General features: G+C 41.5%; 1 protein-coding gene across 1 annotated transcript; it reads right to left on the bottom strand.

Moving 5' to 3' along the window:
* Positions 1 to 1,582: 1,582 nt before the first annotated feature.
* LOC112564658 (protein boule-like) lies at positions 1,583 to 14,516 on the bottom strand. The gene is made up of 4 exons (XM_025239622.1): positions 14,389 to 14,516; positions 6,956 to 7,075; positions 2,022 to 2,113; positions 1,583 to 1,676 (listed from the first exon to the last, which is right to left on the bottom strand). Exons 1-4 carry the CDS (start codon positions 14,389 to 14,391, stop codon positions 1,598 to 1,600), a joined length of 294 nt encoding a protein of 97 aa, XP_025095407.1. The 5' UTR covers positions 14,392 to 14,516; the 3' UTR covers positions 1,583 to 1,597.
* Between the last annotated feature and the right edge of the window lie 4,791 nt (positions 14,517 to 19,307).

The following is a 19,307-nucleotide window of genomic DNA, read 5'->3' as shown; positions in this document are numbered from 1 at the left end:
CGATTGAAACAGCATCCTTGTCTCGCCTCGCAATGTACTTCTCCGTTGCTCGCACTAGCAGCTAGCACTGTCAGCTTGCTATACTTCTGACATGGAACATCCCTTGCTCTCCCACAAAGCCTGGTCACACTAAGCCCTGTCCATTCCCGCAGTGCCTTTTCCGTTTTACTTCGTATAGGTAGTCGCATCACTCCCTTCAGCAGTGCTGGCAGTGCGTAACTTCCTGCACGAACAAGCACTGTCATGCTCCTGATCAGCTAGATCTCACGCTCCTTTCTGAGGCCCGCGGCTCCATTCTGCACCTCACACTGACTACCCCACGTTGTAGTTCGTCAATCACCTGACTAGATTGGACCATCCCTCCTCAGTCTCCGGCTACGAAGCTTCCCGCGAACGTATCCCAGCACCCCACACCCCAACTTGCTGCTGCAGGCTTGATAAATTCCACTGTCGGGGCACCAGCTCCGCTCTCGGGTATTGGCTGTCGTCCGTCATAAGTCCAGACACCTGCCGTGCTTCATTACCTCCCGCCAACCGCTGTAGCCATAGTCATCATTTCATGGTAATTTGGTGTTTCTCGAACATTTTCTTTTTTTGAATGGAGGGTTGCTTAGCCCTATCACCAACCCTAGGTTTTCCCTTAGGAACGGTGTACCACCCTAGTCGCCCTCTTATGACCATGTCGCTGATGGCAGGGCACCCCTATTCTTACAATGCTCTCCAGCAAGCACTAGCCCCCTAGGGTCTCACAGGGGACACATGTATCAGGAAGCCACAATTCCCCTGAACAACGAAAACCTGGCTCGAGCTCAAAGCTATGATGTAAAGGAGCATTCACCATATTTGTAGATAACTTCCACTACAGGTGGCGCTCCAGTTACAAAAACGAACTAGCCCAACAGGTTTCCTCAACTGGAGTCACATCCTTCTCAGAATTAGATAACCATTCCTGCCTTCCACCCATTGAGGAGTGGAAAGCAGCCAGATACCCAAATGACATTTAAAACACCCAAAAGCAAGACTTTGGGATGTCTAGAAAGTGATCGTGACTGTTTAATGTTTAGACATTGCCCTCGGCCACCAGACAATAACTTCCTGTAAAAGCCCTTCTTCTCAAATCCTTGTGATGTGACAAAATTACCTGTAATACTTATTCAATCACTCATAGGGATATGCAATTATCTTACGCAATTCTCCACATGTTCAGCTATCTTTGACTGTGCAGTTTTACACAGAAATATGTCTCCATATTGTGCTCATTAGCTGATCTGAACTATCATCAATGAATCCAGTTTGGTCAATCTTTCTAGTTGTGAATGTTACATATATTCTTTTTGCCAAAATAGTAGTACACTAGCTTGCCACTTTTTCAATATATAAAAGACTTCTGCAATAGTAATCTAATTCTTTAACTGCAGTACTAGGAAAGTAAATTATTTTAAAAAGTGCAAAGTTGCCAAAAAATCAGTTTGAAAAGATTAACAAATGTAAAAAATATTTGGTGCATGTATATATAAAAAAACATGATTAACATTACAGCTAAGCTGCATGCACATTAACCAGTCAGAACTACATGACATGTGCATTATAAATTACATTAACAGATGGCAAAACATACCTCTTTCTTGATAATTCGATCTGCATCTTCTTGATTTTCAAACGTGACAAATCCATACCTGGATTAACAAAAATATACACCATCAAAGACAAAAGTGGGTATAGATTTAACTAGTGCAACGATGCAATTATATAAACACACATAGCACGAAATGGGATTATAAATTCTCTGCTCCCATCGGTGAAGGCCAACACCCCACCTCCCCCCCAAAAATTAAATGGTACACCTGGACATTCATTTAGGTCATCTGACAGATGCAAAAAACAAAAAAAAGCCACCAAGGATACCATGTATTAAATTAAATTCTATTTCTTGTCACTGATCTTTCACAGGTATGTGTAAACATGCACAAATGCTTGAGCAGATTAAAGTGATAATATTACAGAAAATTTTTAGTTCATACCCTTTTGAAACTCCAGCTCTGTCAGCAATAATCTTTGCATCTTTGACAGCACCAAATGCAGAGAAAAACTGTTTAAGTTCAGCTTCAACAGTCTGAAACACGCACTCATATGCTCACCATTTTCTCGGTCTAAGAAGTGGTCGCAATATACAAGGTTAAACTGTAATTTAAACTAAATGTCTAAAATATACTTTCAGAAACTAGAGCATCTTAAGCAGAAATCGCAAATAAAACTAGCCAAACACTGAGTGGATGTCATTATGTTTGGTAGGTTTTTTTCAAGAGTAAGTATACATTAGGTAAGTGTACATTAGTGGAAGTTTTTTGACACCTTACTAAGTCTATAATATAAATGAAACATGTATAATCTGTTGCAAATATCCCTGTTATAAGATTGTATAGCTGAATCCAGTATTAGTATCTGATGCTTCTTTAGCTCTTGAAAGTGGCACGGGTGGGGGGGGGGGGCGTATATAATTTTGGAATAAGCCGCAAATGTTTTCCCCAGCTTTAAACCCTGCAGATTAAACAGTGATGTTGCTTGTTTGCAGCTTTTTCCTGATTTCAGGAGCATACATCTCTGTTAATTGTTCACATTTTTAAACCAAAGCAGCATACAAATGAAGCAGTCAGATAATTTGCTCAAGCACACACTCTCATCATGCTGAAAATGAAACAAAATGACTATAATGCAGCTTTAAAGTTAATGGTGATCAACCTGGCCATTGTATATATTTGCAGCTTATAAATCAGTGTGGCTTATTTGTGAATAGAGATTTCTAAAAAATATAGTGGGTGTGGCTTACACACAGGTGTGCACTCAATAGAATGAAATTCAAGGCAACCGACTTTTGGTTTGCTTGTAACCCCATGCCAGCAACTAAGGCTATCTCACGAAGACAAAAAGTAATCTTAACTTTAAAAGCTTAGGGACAAAACCTCCCAAGGGATATAACCATAACATTCTTTTCGAAAGGTTAACGCAAGAAATAAACAATGAGTAAAAGAATGCGTTAAGTGTAAAAAGGAGTGGTGAAGCCCAAAAAGGTCACCAACAAACAAAACTCTAGAGAAACAATTACCAGGATATAAAATTTCTTAAATTTGATGATTAAGTCCTATCCTCCTTAAAAACGTAAAGACTGCTGCCAATGGGACAGACCTGAACAAAGAAGACAAAGAATTTTCTGTTAAAAAACTGCCGACAGATAGTCTTGAGCTCAGGATAATCGTAATATGTACCACATGAAAACTTCCTCTACACCATGGACAAACGGGTGGGTCCTAACTTTAATCAAGCAAGGACCACCTCCTCCCGCCTCACAGGATGGCATGGAGGTAGGCAGTCAAAAGGACAGGGAAGAGTGGCATTTAATTTATTTTTGCCTAGTGTCCCAGCGTTGCCATAAGGACTGAACATAGGCCGAGAAGAGGGGGGGGGAGTGGTGTTTTACGCCGTGCCAGCAACTGAGGCTATATTACGGCAAGGCAGCCAGCCCTGTAAACAGATGCCACGTGCAGAAAAAGAACAGCATGCCTGAGACGAGAAATGAACTCTGGGCAGCCAACCTTCACTGTATTGGTGACAGGCGCTAACCGTTGCGCCACCGGACCGCTTACTAGGCCGAGAAGAAAGGTTTACAGTCTGATAATACCAGCGACTGTAATTTGCCAGGGGACTGACATGCAGCCTTGTCTGCTCGAACATGGATACCAGCATTGCCAGAGCCTAAATTAAAACAATATTCTTGTTTCGCTGAACGAGTGCTGCATGAATTTTATGAAACTAGACCACAAGAAGGTGGTCAAAATCATCAGAAAAAGAGAGTTTGGAGGGCAGAAAAAGAGTCTGAAATAATCAAAAAGTTGTGCTCTAAAGAGCGGTGAACATGCTGCAAGGCTAGCAAGATGGCAAGAAGTTCTGCAGTGAAAATGTAACAGCCATCCGCCAGTAGGACTGAAGCAGTCTGTTGCAGTTGGCAGGACAGAAATGCTACCGCAGCAGCTGGGCCACCACTTAGGACTTTGGAGCAATCTGTAAAGATGGAACTGAATCCAGGATAGAAAGAAGTTCATGAAAACAGAGAAAGATGAGGGCCAGTGTCCTTTTTTAAAAGCTGTAAGACAAATCTCTGAAACAGGAAGGGTCCAAGGAGGAGCTGGTAGTAGAGAAATATGCTCTACATGTTGAATATCTACTCCGGCAGCTTGTAGGTGAGGTGCTACACAGAATGATAATGGCTTTTGTTCCTTGGTACGAATGGCATACAGGGAGATACACGGAGATCCGAAAACAGTACAGGTACGCAGAGTTTCCAGGATGAGCTTTTAAACGACAGACATAGGATTGCAAGAGTTTCAAGAGATCTATAGCTGCTGACTGGATGTCTGCAAGCTGAAGGGGATCTGATCTGTTCAGAAAATGCTCCCTCCAGCACTGTAGTTTTCCTGCCTCTCCCTCGATAACATTACCACTTTCGAGCAACTGTTAAATAGTCGATCTGGTTTTCTGTCTGGCCATCAGGGTAAGTCCAAGTTGTCTTGTGTATATTCATGTGTGGGAACACAGTGCCACCTATGACATGGTCATTGAAAGCGCAGAATTCTGTGAAGAGCTCCCCGTTTTCGTTCCAGGTGCTGACACCATGTCTTCCTATGATGAGTACCCTGTTGGTGTTATCATTTCCCACTTTAGCATTTAGGTCTCCCATAATGATATTCAGATCTCTTCTTGGTGTGTAGACAAGCAGAGACTATAGGGTACTCTAGAAGTCTTCTTTTTCCTCTTCCTCTGCTGCAATTGTTGGGGCATAGCATTGGATGATGGTGATTTTCCTTCCTTTGGCATTGAATCTTGCTGACATGAGCCATGGTGAGACTGGTTCCCAGGCCATCAGTGCCTTTGACGACATCAGCAGTGCTACTCCCTGGGTATGATTGTGGTCCAGGTCTTTGTGGCCAGAGTAAATAATGGTTTCTCCTGATGTTAGTCTGGTCTGGCCACTTCCATTCCATCTGGTTTCGCATAACCCAAGAACCCTAATGCTGCATTTTCTCATTTTGCTACCACTCGAGCTGACTTGCCACTTTTGTAGTGATGTTCCAGGTCTCTTATCCTGGTTCTTGCTTTGGTCATCAAAAGATGAGTTGGCGAGCTGGCTTCCCTGATGCTTTCACCAGCACACGTCTTAAGCTCTTCTAGAGAGGAATCTTCCTGACCAGGCATTTGTTGAGGTTTCAGAAACAGCCTTTTATATATACACACACGAGTGGGTTGTGATCCTAAAGCAAATCCTCCAACCTGAAAGGCCAGAGTGCAACATTTCAGTCTTGCCTCTCCCCTGACAGATCTGTTTGGCTTGGTTAAGACGTGCCGGGTGCACAAGACTCCTGCCGACATAGCTTTGTGGATCAACAAGGCCCGCAAGCCACCACACCACTACAAGGTAAGTTGCACCAACTGGTGGTGGAAGGAGGCCACAGAGGAAATAAAAAAGGCATGACGAGAGCAGGCAGGAGAGAGACCATTGAAGACAGAAGATTGTAAAGATAAAACTGTTGTGTGACAGGAATATGTTTGTTTAGAAAAAGAATATAGATAAAAGGGCCAGTAAAGGAGAAAAAGGAAAAGCATAAGAGAAAGGAGTGGGCCAGCTTGGTCACCCAGCTTTGGCTATGTGTTCACCCCAGGTATGAGAAGCTGGACCCATGAGGGAGGGTGGTGGTGGTGGTAGAATGCTTCAGAGAGCGAAGGAATCAGAAAGGAACGAGTGCAAATTTCTTCTCACTGTAAGGCTCGTCTTGAAAGCCCCATTGGAGATGCTCTTATCACTATCTCAGAAATGCAGCAGCATGTGCTGAGTTTTTGTCCTGCTTTTATCACCTTTCTCCTTTAGGTTTTTATCATGGTGTCTCTTACCTGGAAATGGGGTAGTATTCATTTTTTTTTTTTTGTGGGTGTGTATCTGTACATAAATTTTTCACCTATAATTTTCTGTGTCAACAAAGCTGTTGCTTGTACCATTCATTTTGTCTTTTGGCCAACACATATCAGTGGTTTGCTAGCATTGTGTCCTGCCTCTGGCTGAGCAAGTGGTAATGTGGGCTTAGGGAGTGGCTATGATAGTGCATCCAGCAACACTGGGGGTGACCACAAGTCACATCGGACTCTCAAATCATGCAGCATGACAAAAATCAACTGTAAAACGAATTTTGTCCATTCCTACCTCCACTTATTTTTCAAAAAATTTGAAATTTATCAAACCACTGAGAGATTCTCCTTTCTGGCACAAACAAGTATCATTTGGTCTGTATATGCTTGATAAAAATAATTTATAACAGCACAATTATTTTAAGTACACCCCATAAAAACTGCACTGCGCTCTCGGGTTAAGGTTTCCTTCAACTCTTCAGGAAAGAATCTGGGTGAAAATCTGGATCTATTCTGGACACCAGTCAAAGCTGGACGTTTTAGAATATCTATTACCATTCTGAACGGTCTGCTTTGAAAAATTTATGTAATGAAATTTCATTTATAGAAACTGTGAATACTGGATGATACAAAATATTGCTGCCCTTCCAAAATTCTGAAAACATTTCAGGCAAAATGCTAGAAATTTTGAATTCTTCATTGTAAGACTTCTAGTATTTTAGAACTGCTACTGAGTGAGAGAACAGAAAGTAAACGACAATGGTTGAGGTCAATATTGTCATCAAGCTAACTGAAAATGTTTCTTGATTCCCTACCATTGTTACACACATTTCCCCTGAAAAACAACCTTAAGCTCAAAGATGAAACTTCACTATAAAATTTGTTCAAAACAAATTAAGGCAAAAAGGGTAATTATTAGTTAAAATTGCAGTAGTTTTACAAGCTTGCCTGAACTGTTTCTCTGTAAAGCAACTTTAACAATTTTAAGTCTATAAATGCTCACATTTGCGGCGATTCCACCGACAAAAATTCTGCTGGGAATGACCGTTCCAAACTTTGGTGCATGAGTTCCAACCAGTGGTGTTGTACTTGGTGTAGCCGATGGGGAGACATCTGTGGATGACTGACAAAAAGAAAACTATTTATGGCAAGTTTCTTTCCATCGGACAAGTCATTAAAAAAATCTGCTGCTCTTAATGTTTTCTTTTTATTTGTTACAATGTTTTATACAGGTAATTGGTTTCTTCCAGAGAGGTTGGAATAAACTAACAGTTTACAAAGTATACCTACCTCTAATGCAAGTTCATTATTCACACCATTTGTCAAAGTTACAACCTTTCAATGTATTCAAAAGATCCTGGGAAAAATAATGTAAATTTTGGTTTATTGAGTGCACATGCATATAAGCCACACCCACGAAATGAAAAAAATCTCTCTATTCACACACAAGCCGCAAATATATACTTTTCAATGGCCAGGTCGATCACTTTCAACTTGAAAGATGCATTGTAGCGATTTTGCTTTTTTTTTTCTCGGCATGATGAAGGCATGTGCTTGAGCCCCTTTCAGTAGGGCCCATATGGTTCCGACATTGCTCTCTACTGCTTTTTTCCCAGTTTTCTTTGGCCTCCCAACTCTCTTTCCCTGAAGGTTCCAGTGAAGAGCATGACTGGCAATGGCGTCAGCTGATTTACGTAGGGTGTGTCCTATCCAGCCTCATTTGCGCTTTGTGATGTCTTGGCTAGTAGCGCTCTGGTTGGTTCTTTTCCAGAGACTGCTGTTTGAGATCTTTTCAGGCTATATAATTATTCCCAGAATATGGCATAGGCATTGGTTGGTAAAGCTCTGGAGCTTGTTGATGGTGTTTGTCACTCTCCCAGTTTCAGAACCATACAGCAGGACTGCCTTCACTTTGGTGGTGAAGATGTGGGTCTTATTGCAGAAGGATAATGTGTGGGAGTTGCAGATGGACATAGGCTGTTAAAAGTATGCCTGGCCTTGATGATGCGGCGTTTGACGTCATCGTCTGCTCAACCATCCTAGCTGACAATCATCTGCAGACACACGTAGCAATTGGTTTCCAGGATGTTCTCTCCTTGAAGTTGGATTGGGAGTTCCTGCTTGTTGCTGATTCTCATCACTTTGGTCTTCTTTCAGTTGACCTTTAAGCCAGTCTTCTCTGCTTCCTCTGTTAGCTTACTCAGTTTAGTTTGTGCATGCTGCTGCCAACGAGACAGCAGACTAACGTTGTCTGCAAAATCCAGGTCATTTAGCTGTTTGGGGCAAGTTCACAAGGTTATATATACAGTGGAACCTCGGTTAACGAACTTAATCCGTTCTGGAAAACTGTTCGTTATCCGAAACAATTTTTTCCATAAGAAATAAAGGAAATAGATTTAATTGGTTCCCAGCCCCCGTTGACTCGCTAATATTTGAAAGTTGCAGGCTATATAGGTATTTGTTTTAATGAGAACAGTTATAATGCAGTTTAAATGAAGTTAAATATAAAAACATTAACGAAAGCATTGAAACATCAGAAAACTTGCCGTTTTGACGGCGTGGATGGAAGCAGGTGTGGTGAGGATGGGGTGGAATTACTGCTTTGATTCCCCCTCCATGAACACGTGACATTATAAAATCAGGGGTAACCTTTTTCTGTAGCTTTGAGGTTAAAGAAAAAAAAAACTTGTCCAGTGTCTGTTCCTTCTGCCTTTTTTGTAAAACTCTTCGATAATATGACATCACATATCCGACAGACGCATGCCACCTTCATACTTTGAAATCATTTCCTTTTTCAATTCATTTGTTGGCCGCTTCCTTGTCATTACCTCACTACTATTAATTGCTCTTAATCTTCTTTGGAATCATGATTGAGGATTATCTTATTAAAATAAAGCATAACAATCACTAAATAAGAAGGATGCGCATAGATAAGGAACGACCGATCATAACTGTGTCTCGAGCGCGAATGATGACATGCTGGTCGGTCACGTGTTGTTCACGTGGCTGTTCGTTATCCGAAATTTTGTTCGCTATCCGAGACAAACTTTTAGCGAAATTTTTGTTCGTTAACCGAAATATTCGCTATCCGAGGCGTTCGCTAACCGAGGTTCCACTGTACTAAGAATGAAACTTGATAGCATCTGCTAGACATGATCGCAATGTGTGAACACTAGATACAATTGCAAGCAATTGTGCAATAAAGGTAATTTTTCCGCAGGAAGCACTCTGTTATGAGGAATGCTTTACTTTAAGTTTCTTTGTTGCTGTTGTGTTTTGTAACATTAAAGTACCTAGGACAAAGTACCTAGGACAAAGATGCGCTCAATGCGCGGTGATCCCAGCAGCCACCAAACTGCAGGCCAAATGATAACTTCAAATAAGTTTAAACAAGTGAGTCTTAAGATTTTTCTTGAAAGATGCAAGACTAACAGACTCCTTGGTCGAGAGGGGAAGCGAGTTCCACAAAAGCGGGGCTACATTGGAGAAGGATCTAAAACCCGCAGTCTTCTTGTTAGTATTCTCTGACTGAACACTCGGTTGTTCAAGTCGGAATTGGGCTGCTGAATGAAGGTTCCGCTGAGGTTGGTAACAGCGAATGAGTTCTTGTAGACAGGCGCAAGGTCGTGAAGACAGCCATATGTCAAGGTTAACACTTTGTGCTCAATTCTTTTCTCCACAGGAAGCCAATGTAGGTCACGTAGTACAGCAGTAATGAGGTCAGTTGTTTTCTTTCGTGCAACTATCCTCGCAGCCGTATTTTGCACTCGCTGAAGCCTTGACAATTCGCTCTTTGAAATCCCCCAGAGGCAGCTGTTTGCATAGTCTAATTTAGAACCGATGAGGGACACAGCAACTGCATTTGCAGTCTTCTTATTAAGACTGGGTCGGAGTCGTCCAAGTATGCGGATATGGAAATAACATGCCTTGACTACAGAAATGACATGATCAGACATAGAAGATTGTCGACATAGAGTCCAAGGTTTCGTACGGAGCTGGAGAGGGGGATTCTAGCTTGACCCACTTGTATGGAGTCTAGAGAGACTTTGCTAAGGCTAAGCTTGGAACCACATAGCATCGCCTCTGTCTTCTCATCATTAAGCTTGAGTTTATTCCTCAGCATCCATGACTTGACCTCTAAACAACAATCTTCTACAGCACAAGCTGCCTCACGCACCGACTCACTGTCAGTACTAAATGAAAAATAGAGTTCAGTGTCATCTGCAAACATATTACGGTTCACATTATGCTTCTCAATGAGAGGACCAAGCTGAGATGTGTAAATAGAAAATAGAACCGGGCCCAAAACAGAGCCCTGCGGGACACCACACAGCAATGGAACTGTCACTGAAGAAGCTTGATTGACCATCACCCTTTGTGTGCGGTCACTGAGGTAGGAATGGAACCACTGCAAGGCGGAACCACCAATGCCCACCTCCATCTGGAGACGAGTTAGTAGAGTGGTGTGATCAATGACATCGAAGGCCGCACTCAGATCAAGGAGGACCACAAGAGTCACTTTCCCTGCATCCGCACTACACAGAAGATCGTTCATAAGACGCAGAAGGGCTGTCTCACAGCTGTGCTTGGGTCTGTACGCCGACTGGAATTTATCCAATAAGCTGTAGCGGTCCAGGTGGAGTGTCAACTGCTGAGCAACGACACGCTCCACAAGTTTCGAAACAAAAGGCAAATTCGACACAGGTCTATAGTTTTTACACGAGCTCGGGTCCAAGTTGTGCTTCTTTAAGATAGGCTTGATCACAGCTGTTTTAAATAGTCTGGGTACAGTGGCAGAGAAAAGGCTAGCATTGACTATGCGTACGAGTACAGGAAGCAGAATGTCAAGGTGCTGGAGAAGAACACGAGTGGGGATAGGATCATCCACAGACGTAGTTGGGCTACAACGCCGAACTAATTTCAATAGTTCATTTTCTGTCACTGGTTGAAAGTTAGAGAGGGGCGTGCCACAAAATAAGTCACTGGTTTGCTCCACAGTATCAACCGAGTCACTGAAGCTGTCCATTATGGTCTTTATCTTGTCTTCAAAGTAAGCACTTAATGTACTGGCAGCGGTCTGGTCATCCATCTCTGGAAGAACAGGCTGAGTCACATCTTTAACCAGGAGACCATTCACAACTGCGAACATCTTGCGGGAATCAGAAACTGCAGAGCTTAGAATATTCATAACATACCGCGACCTAGCTTTGACAATGATGGCTGAACACTGGCTCCTTGTATGGCGATAAATCTGACGATCCACCTCCAGTCTACTCTTGCGCCATTTGCGCTCTGCCTGACGCCTGACCTTGGCTTGGCGTACCTCTGGAGTAAACCACGCAGTATCAGGACGCTCAGTAATGCACCTCTTTTTCACAGGCGCAAACTTGTCAAAAAGAGTAGTCAGGGTGCTGTTGTACAGAGCCACAAGCTCATCCACATTGTCAGGAGGGGAGACCAGGAGAGCAGAACGCTGAAGTTCAGTACGAAAAGAATCAGAGTCCATGCCCTGCACATTTCTAGTGTTCACAGTCTTTCTCGGTAAGCCAGGCCTTGACATGCTGGTAGTAAACAACACAAGAAAATGATCCGAAAGTTGCAAGTCTTCCACAACAATAGACCTAACAGTGTGATGGCCGGGTCTCGCAATAACCCAGTCCAAGGTGTGACCCTTACAGTGGGTAGAGGAGTTGACATGCTGAACAAGATCAAGGGAATCCAACAGCTGACAAAGTCTCTTAGTGTCATGGTCAGATGGCACATCAAAATGAAGATTCACATCTCCAAGAATTAACAAGTATTTGTTGGCAGCAGCTAGGTTGGAGACCAGGGGAATAAACTCTTCACAGAACGCTGAATTAGTCACTTTGTTGTTTCAAGAGTAAGGAGGGTGATACAGAAGCAAGACATGAAACGTCAGTGAACCACAAGTGAGGGCAAAACTGAGTGACTCAAAAGTCTTGAACGTTTCTGACACCAAAGGCCTCAGAAGCACGGATTTCTTATATACAGCAGCAATCCCACCACCACATCTATCTCCAGACCTGGGATTGTGAATGAACGAGTATCCCACGGGAGTGATTTGCTTGATAACAAGTTCATCTCTAGCCTCCCTAAGCCACGTCTCAGTGAGCAACGGCAAATCCAGTGACTTGTCAATAATCATATCGTGAATGTCCACGGCCTAACATGCTAACAGTGTTTTGTACACCTAGCCCCAGGACAGAAACATGCTAGTTTGGATCCCTCTACAGTTCCACTGAAGGACAGTAGACCCAAATTACCCACTAAAGAAAGACGCAGAGCACTCGACTTACTTAGATGGCATGGAGATGACAAAGATAAATAGAACATTGAGCACACTAATTCGTAACCAAAAAAAGTATCTCCACTTGAGTTTGGAAACCCCCATGCTGTACTCTAGCATACAAGACTACACAGCATTTTCTAAATGCTGGCCAAGTTTCTCCAACTTAACAAGCCAGAACATTTTGCATTTTGATTCCTTTTAGCATTAGGTTTGTGTCAGGTTGGTACAAGGTACAGTTTTCCTGCAAATAATATAAATGTATCAGCGGTCCCCATTTTTAATGATGCAATTATCTTGCTAGTACTAATGATGATTTCAAACAAAAATAACGTTCATTGAATGCCTACCGTAAAATGGATACTTGTGCACCTATGTATGTAAAATGCTTTTTTAAAAAAAAGCCCGCCTGATGCTTTGTGATATTTTTGTCTAAATCTTACAATGACCTGGTTACATGCCAACTCTTATTATTAACCCCACATGCCACCTAGCGACTTAAGGGGGAGATCTTCCACCAAAACTGCTTACTGTGATCATCTTTTAAATACAGCAGAGATGGAGGCTGGAGGGGGGAGAGAACTTCTGATCAATCCTCGCCATTTATCACACCAAATCTGTCAGGGATATTCATTTTGAGTATGCCAAGGCCACAGGCTAAGTTAGGTATGTATGCATTACTCTGGAGCATGTCTACTTTCTGTTTTAAAATAATGTCACAGAAATTGCTGCGCAAGGTCATGGCACCTTGTTATTCTTAATAGTATCATAACAATGGCAAATCGGTACTCTTATTTTGATAGGATTACAGTCGAACACGATTCAGATGCAGAATAAGCCTGAATACCCATCTTCATAGTAACATGATGCAATGTTTTACCAAAAGAAAAAAAAAGGAGGGGGGGGGGCTAAAATTAGTGTTAGTGGTTGAGTTCGAGTTTGGTTAAAAGTTCGGGTTGGAATCGGGTGTCATCTAAACAAAACAAGTCAGTTCATCGTAGGTCCTAAAACAAAACTGTGCTGAAACCATTTCACTAAGAAGGATATTCCCTACTAAAATTTTTCTAAAGTGCACGCCAAACATTTTAATAAATTTCACACCAAAACCCGTGGCTGTGCATCTTGCTCATGGACGGATGTACACAAAACATTCAACTTTTCACGTCAGGGTTTAATCACAAACCTCGATCAGCACCTTCTACTACAGATTCCGAAATTACCATCACATGGAACAGGCAAATGATGTCAATTCGTAACTGCAATTTTTTTAATTACATTTCTCGCACGTTGTCAAGAAACAATTTTTAAAATTCGAACTGGGATGGATCTGATGCACAATACAGCTTGCGTTACTGGCTGCGAGAAATGCCGAAGTACCCTAAGACACGGTTAGTCATCTCATCCCCTACCCTTGAAACCTCGTTCAGACTACATGTGAATTATTATGTACACCATTACAAATGCAATCGTTCTTCTAATGGTTATACGGGTAATATTTCCAATTTGTTGGTGTGCGAAATAAGTTATATATATATAATAATCAATAAATATGCTTCCATTTAGAATTCAACGTCTGCACATGTGGGCATAGTGTGTGCCATAAACACGTACGTTTGGAAGAGACTAGCTAAATTCTGTACAGCTGACGAGCCTAAATCCGAACCCGTTTCCATTTTCTGGTAATAAAAAACAACCTGATGTTGACTCAAACTAATCTAATATTACAAACGCACTTACTTTAATCGACAGCCTAGAACACGTAATAGTATGGAATATACTTATAAAAATATAACAGCCACGAAAACTTGTGCAATGAGAAACAAAATAAGGGAGATCACTACAACTCTAGTACGAAAATACGAGAGGTGTAAATCGCATTAGCTCCCATGCTCCGTGAAGCTAGAAGACTCGCCCTCTACTAGTAGTGTCAACATACAAATATGGAGAACAATAGTCATTAGATTGTAAAGTATAACATTCATCTGACGATTATGCGTCAGAAAAAAACAATGAACTTAAAACCGAATCACTATTTAAAAAAAATATCAACTTTGTGTACTTCGCTTAGTGACTATATTTTTCTGTAATTATTCAATAACAACAACAACAAAACCCCCATTTGTACTCACCATTTTTATAACGGTAAGACGAAAATGAGTGCAATGTTAGTCCAAACTTTCTATTTCGCATCGAGTTTGCTTTGCAGTTCTACCGCGCATTCGTTGCGAGCATACATCTTTCTGACGGTACGAAGACCTTACGCCTGTTCCATTTTAGTTGTTAGGGGGTTAAGGTCTGTTGAAGCCTGCGTTCAGCTAGATATTCTCAGAGCATCTTTTTCTTTTTTTTACTTGTAAATTTACTAAATATTGAGTATATTTAATTTATGTGTTATACTATAAGCATTGTTTATAAATATGTGTGTAAACAGTAAAAGTTTACCGCAAAAGAAATTTCGGATGCCGCACAGCAAACTACCTATGCAAATTTTGACTTAAGTTTTCCATAAACGAGACATTTGCTCACAATTTTCCCTGCCGTTCTAAGTGGATGTGTACGTGATCGGCGATAACACAGATTGATGTTCTATATACGACACAAACATAAGCACAAACACACCACCTTTTTAAAGTGGATAATTCACTGTAGGAGAAATCATTGCCGGCATTCATCCCATTTACCCTGGAGTTGCACGTGAAAACTGTACATTCTCAGTACTGTTTTCAAGGTCTTAAGCTAGACACGTATTATCGAACATCTATTACATTTTTAATATGATCATCATGTGAAAAGTTGCCGAAGTCACATATTCAAATCAAATCAGACTTTATTGTCTGTCGAGGAGATCCAAGATAGAAATTTTTGTTTTGCTTACAAGGGCAGGCATACATACTCATACAGACATTTACACACACAGGAGTAAAGATACATTATCATGGTAGTTGGATCTCCGTCAAATGGTTAAGGTGACCAGACGTCCCGCTTTAGGCGGGACAGTCCCGCTTTTGACCTCGTGTCCCGCCTGAATATCGAGCGGGACGCCCAATGTCCCGCTTTCTGGCTTTCTGGCAAGTCCATGAAATGTCCCGGTTGTCTTTAAAAATCACTTTATTCGGCGTTCTTGGACGGTGACGACACCATCATCGGCACGTGTCCCGCTTTCGCCCCCGAAACGTCTGGTCACCTTACAAATGGTCAATGAAATTTCAATACCTTATATTTCTTTATATATATTTACAAAAATGCGTTGGCATTGCAGACTGGAACGAAATGTGTCTGAACTGCATATCCGTCATCCTCCTAGTACTTTGTCAGTTGATACTACTATCTGTTCATCACCTGTAGACAAACAACATTAAAATTGTCATCTATGTCATCATTCGGCAATGTTCGGTTAAGACAGGTTTCCTGGGAATGTTTCGATTACAATTGATGGGCCTAAAAGACCTCACCCCAATAATAAAATGACCATCGACGTTCTAGAGATCCTGCTTGATATCAAATTTTCTCAGGAAGAGTCCAGGCATTCAAATACGGCCCCTCATCCTGGTCGACAAAAGACAATTGAAAACGTTGATCGATAACGGCATGGTTAATTCTTATCAACATGGGAAATTTCCCTCTCCACACCTAATTTCGAGCACATTTTTACTCAATTTATTTTGCAAAGGATTACCGATGTCTTATTCTTTACCATGTTTCATTCGACTTTATGAAAACTATCAAAACTACAGACCTACCAGCCCTTGGTGAAGAGGTCAAAAGAGCTGTATGCCGTCTGAAGGGAGGAAAGTCGCCAGGCGTTGACAACGTGTCAGATGAGCTGTTCAAGCAGGGTGGGGAAGAAACTATGAAGGCCCCCTCTATTTTGTGCCAGAGTCTGCGAACGCAAAGACTGGCCGGCCAAAAAGAAGGGACGGTCACTAGTCATACCCGTCCCCTAAAAAATTAACAAACAGTGCCAGAACTACAGAATCATAAACCTTATCAAGCAAAATCCTGCTGAAGGTCATACAGAACCCCAGCAGAACCCCAGCAGAAGAACTGCTAGTAGTCTGGCTTTACACCACGTAGAAGCACGTACAGTTGAGCAGATTTTCAACTGTCAGATCATTATAGAGAAGCATCTTCAGCATCAGCGGGACCCCTATCGCAAATTCATCAACTTAAAAAAGGCATTCAACAGAGTCTGGCTCAAGGGGCTATGGTATGTGATGGGAATATTCAGCATCAAAGAACGTCTCGTTCAAGTCGTTGAAGCTTTGTAAATAGCTCAAATAATGCTGTACTGCTGAGCAACCGAATACATAGCAGCTTAATTACTTTCGCACCATCCTAGGCGTACGTCAAGGATGTACACTATCACCTGTGCTGTTTAATATTTTCTTGGAGAACATCATGCGCGAAACCCTCGACGACCATCACACTTCCATTTCAATTGGTGGAAGACCGATCTGCAACCTACGCTTTGCAGACGACATAGATCTTACCAACAGACTGACAGTTCGAATGCATATGGAATGGAGACTAGCACTAAACAAAGCGAGGTTGTTCTCAATGGCGACGGCAAAGCAGAGCAGAGATGTGTATGAACGGGGTACAGCAAGAAGAAGTAAGCAGCTTCAAGTACTTGCATGGGAACCACCCTCTCCAAGGACAACAGCTCCAGGTCAGATATCCACATCAGGATCCCAATAGCAACAGTATCGATGGCTAAGCGCTAGATATGATCTGGCATAGTCATAAGACCAGGTTCCCTTTGTATACAAAGTACAATAAGTATAAATCCCTTGTAGTACCGATCTTGCTATGCGGATGTGACACGTGGAATTTGCTCACCAAACGGAAAGGATAATCCAGGCATTCTAGAACTAGCACCGGAGGAGGATGCTCTGGATCTCATATAGAGAGCATAGAACCAACGACGTTGTACGAACTACGGCTACCACACTAGTGGGACACCAGGGACCTCTACTTGCAACAGTCAAGCGACGTAAGCTGGTCCGATTTAGCCATGTGACACGGCGTGACACCTTGTCGAAGACTATATATCCTATAAGTACTTTAATTGGAGGGTAGTCAACGCCGCGGTGGCCAGGGAAAGAACAAGACCGAGTGGCGGGCCTTATCAGCTGCCACGTTTATCCATGTACTCTCCCCAACGACAGGTATCAGCCAAGTGACGACTGACAAGGTCAATTTAGTGCATTCTTAACAAATAATCTTGCTCAGTCTCAATTCAGTCTTCGATCGGATGCATGTTTAAGTCCAAGAAAAATTATTTGTCGCACTGATGGACAGATCGTTTGTATGTAAAGCAACACGTACAATTTGTAAGAAATGCAGAGTATGGTGATGGTAACTCAAAATATGGTATACATTGGGAAAAACAGCTAGATCTGGTTGAAGAAGAAATAGTTTGGAAAAAAATCAGCCGTTTTATTTGGAACTTCGTTATTTTCCTTCCCATAAATGCTGCTTTTTACTTTTTCATATTCTGGTCAGTATGAATTAAGCATTCCCCGCCTTTTTGACCCACGGTATCCAGGGTATAGCTGAATAGTTAAGTCTGCTGCCAGAGAAGCGAATACTTAAAAAAAAAAAACAAACCATTTCTGGTGCGTTAGCTATTTATAATTATCTGGTGGCGAACTGTGCATCGCGTCCCAGAAGAAAAGAGCATGCAGTTTGTTTCAGAATTCCAGTCATCAAAAATCCAGATCTTGTGAGCTTGAATCTGTTTGTGGAGTAAGCCTGTCAAGCAGCCCATCCAAAGAGAATATAGATATCTGTTTGGTCGATCTTTAGACTCAATGGTCGACTAATGGCGATGGTTGAGAGTTTGATCGACTGCAGCAACGATAGCGTGCAGCCTTGATAGAGATGTCGACATAGCATTTGATGCGCCCAATAAAACTGATTCTCTGCCCCTTATTATTATAATACTCAGCCTTTAGATCTACATGTGAACATGTATTTTTTTTTTTTTAGTGAAATCTGATATTGTACTACTCTGCTCTTTTACGTTACTGAAGTCATCGAAGATCTAAAACTCACTTTAAAACACTGACTGTGGGGTCTAACGTTTCCAGACGTTCACAGTGTTCTTTTCTGGGTAAGATCGCACAGTATTTATACTTGATAATTGTAAGGATCTTACTGGTTACATCATTTTAGATTTTTTATTTGTAGAACGCATTTCCCTGTAGACTGGAGGCAACCATGCAATTGCGCTCTAACAGCGCGGTTCTCAACCTGTGGAACACGTAGGGGTATAAGACAATTATGGGATATGCAGCGACGTAAATAAGCACACGCCATAATGAACATATGTACTTTTATGCACGAACATACTTTCACCCTTTAGGGCTACAGTCGCGAAAAAGGTTGAGAATCTCTGCTGTAACACACACACACCCACACGACAATTAATTGCCTGACCAGAAACACGCGTCACATTACACGAACGACAATGTCAAACACGAACTGACAGAGCACGGATGAAGAGATTGAGGGGCAGGCCGAAATGAATTATGAAAGATACCAGGAAAGGGGAGTACTAGGGGTAGGGTGTGTTGACACAGTACTTCAAAGCTTTAAATGTAAAATAATTGTTTTTCTTCACTCTGGGAATGATGTGGTCTACATATAAATACTAAATTAAACCAGAAACTTATGACTATAAACAAAAGAAAACATTTAAGCAACTTTCATTCTTTACATTTCATAGATATATATGGAACAATAAAGATTTCAATTTTGAAAATGTATGCACTATATTAATCCTGGTAAAAATCAGCACTTTTCACTGGATTACAACACTTGAAAAAAATAACTGTAACATGATTAATGCCATTATTGTCGATAGACTTAATGTTCTATTAATTTGAACAGTCCTTAAAAAATAGCATTAAAGTGTCTGTTAGCATGCCTATTCAAATTGCTCCAAATACTAATCCCCAACTTTTCGAAGTCTATGAAAACTTTAACAGTATATATAGGCCTTTAAATCATGTTTATGTATAATTAAGCAACTATTGTTGAAAAA

Source organism: Pomacea canaliculata, linkage group LG5, assembly GCF_003073045.1.
Source record: "Pomacea canaliculata isolate SZHN2017 linkage group LG5, ASM307304v1, whole genome shotgun sequence".
Lineage (NCBI taxonomy): Eukaryota > Metazoa > Mollusca > Gastropoda > Architaenioglossa > Ampullariidae > Pomacea > Pomacea canaliculata.
The sequence above is the reverse complement of the archived record's forward strand: the minus strand, read 5'-3'. Positions and strand labels throughout refer to the sequence as shown.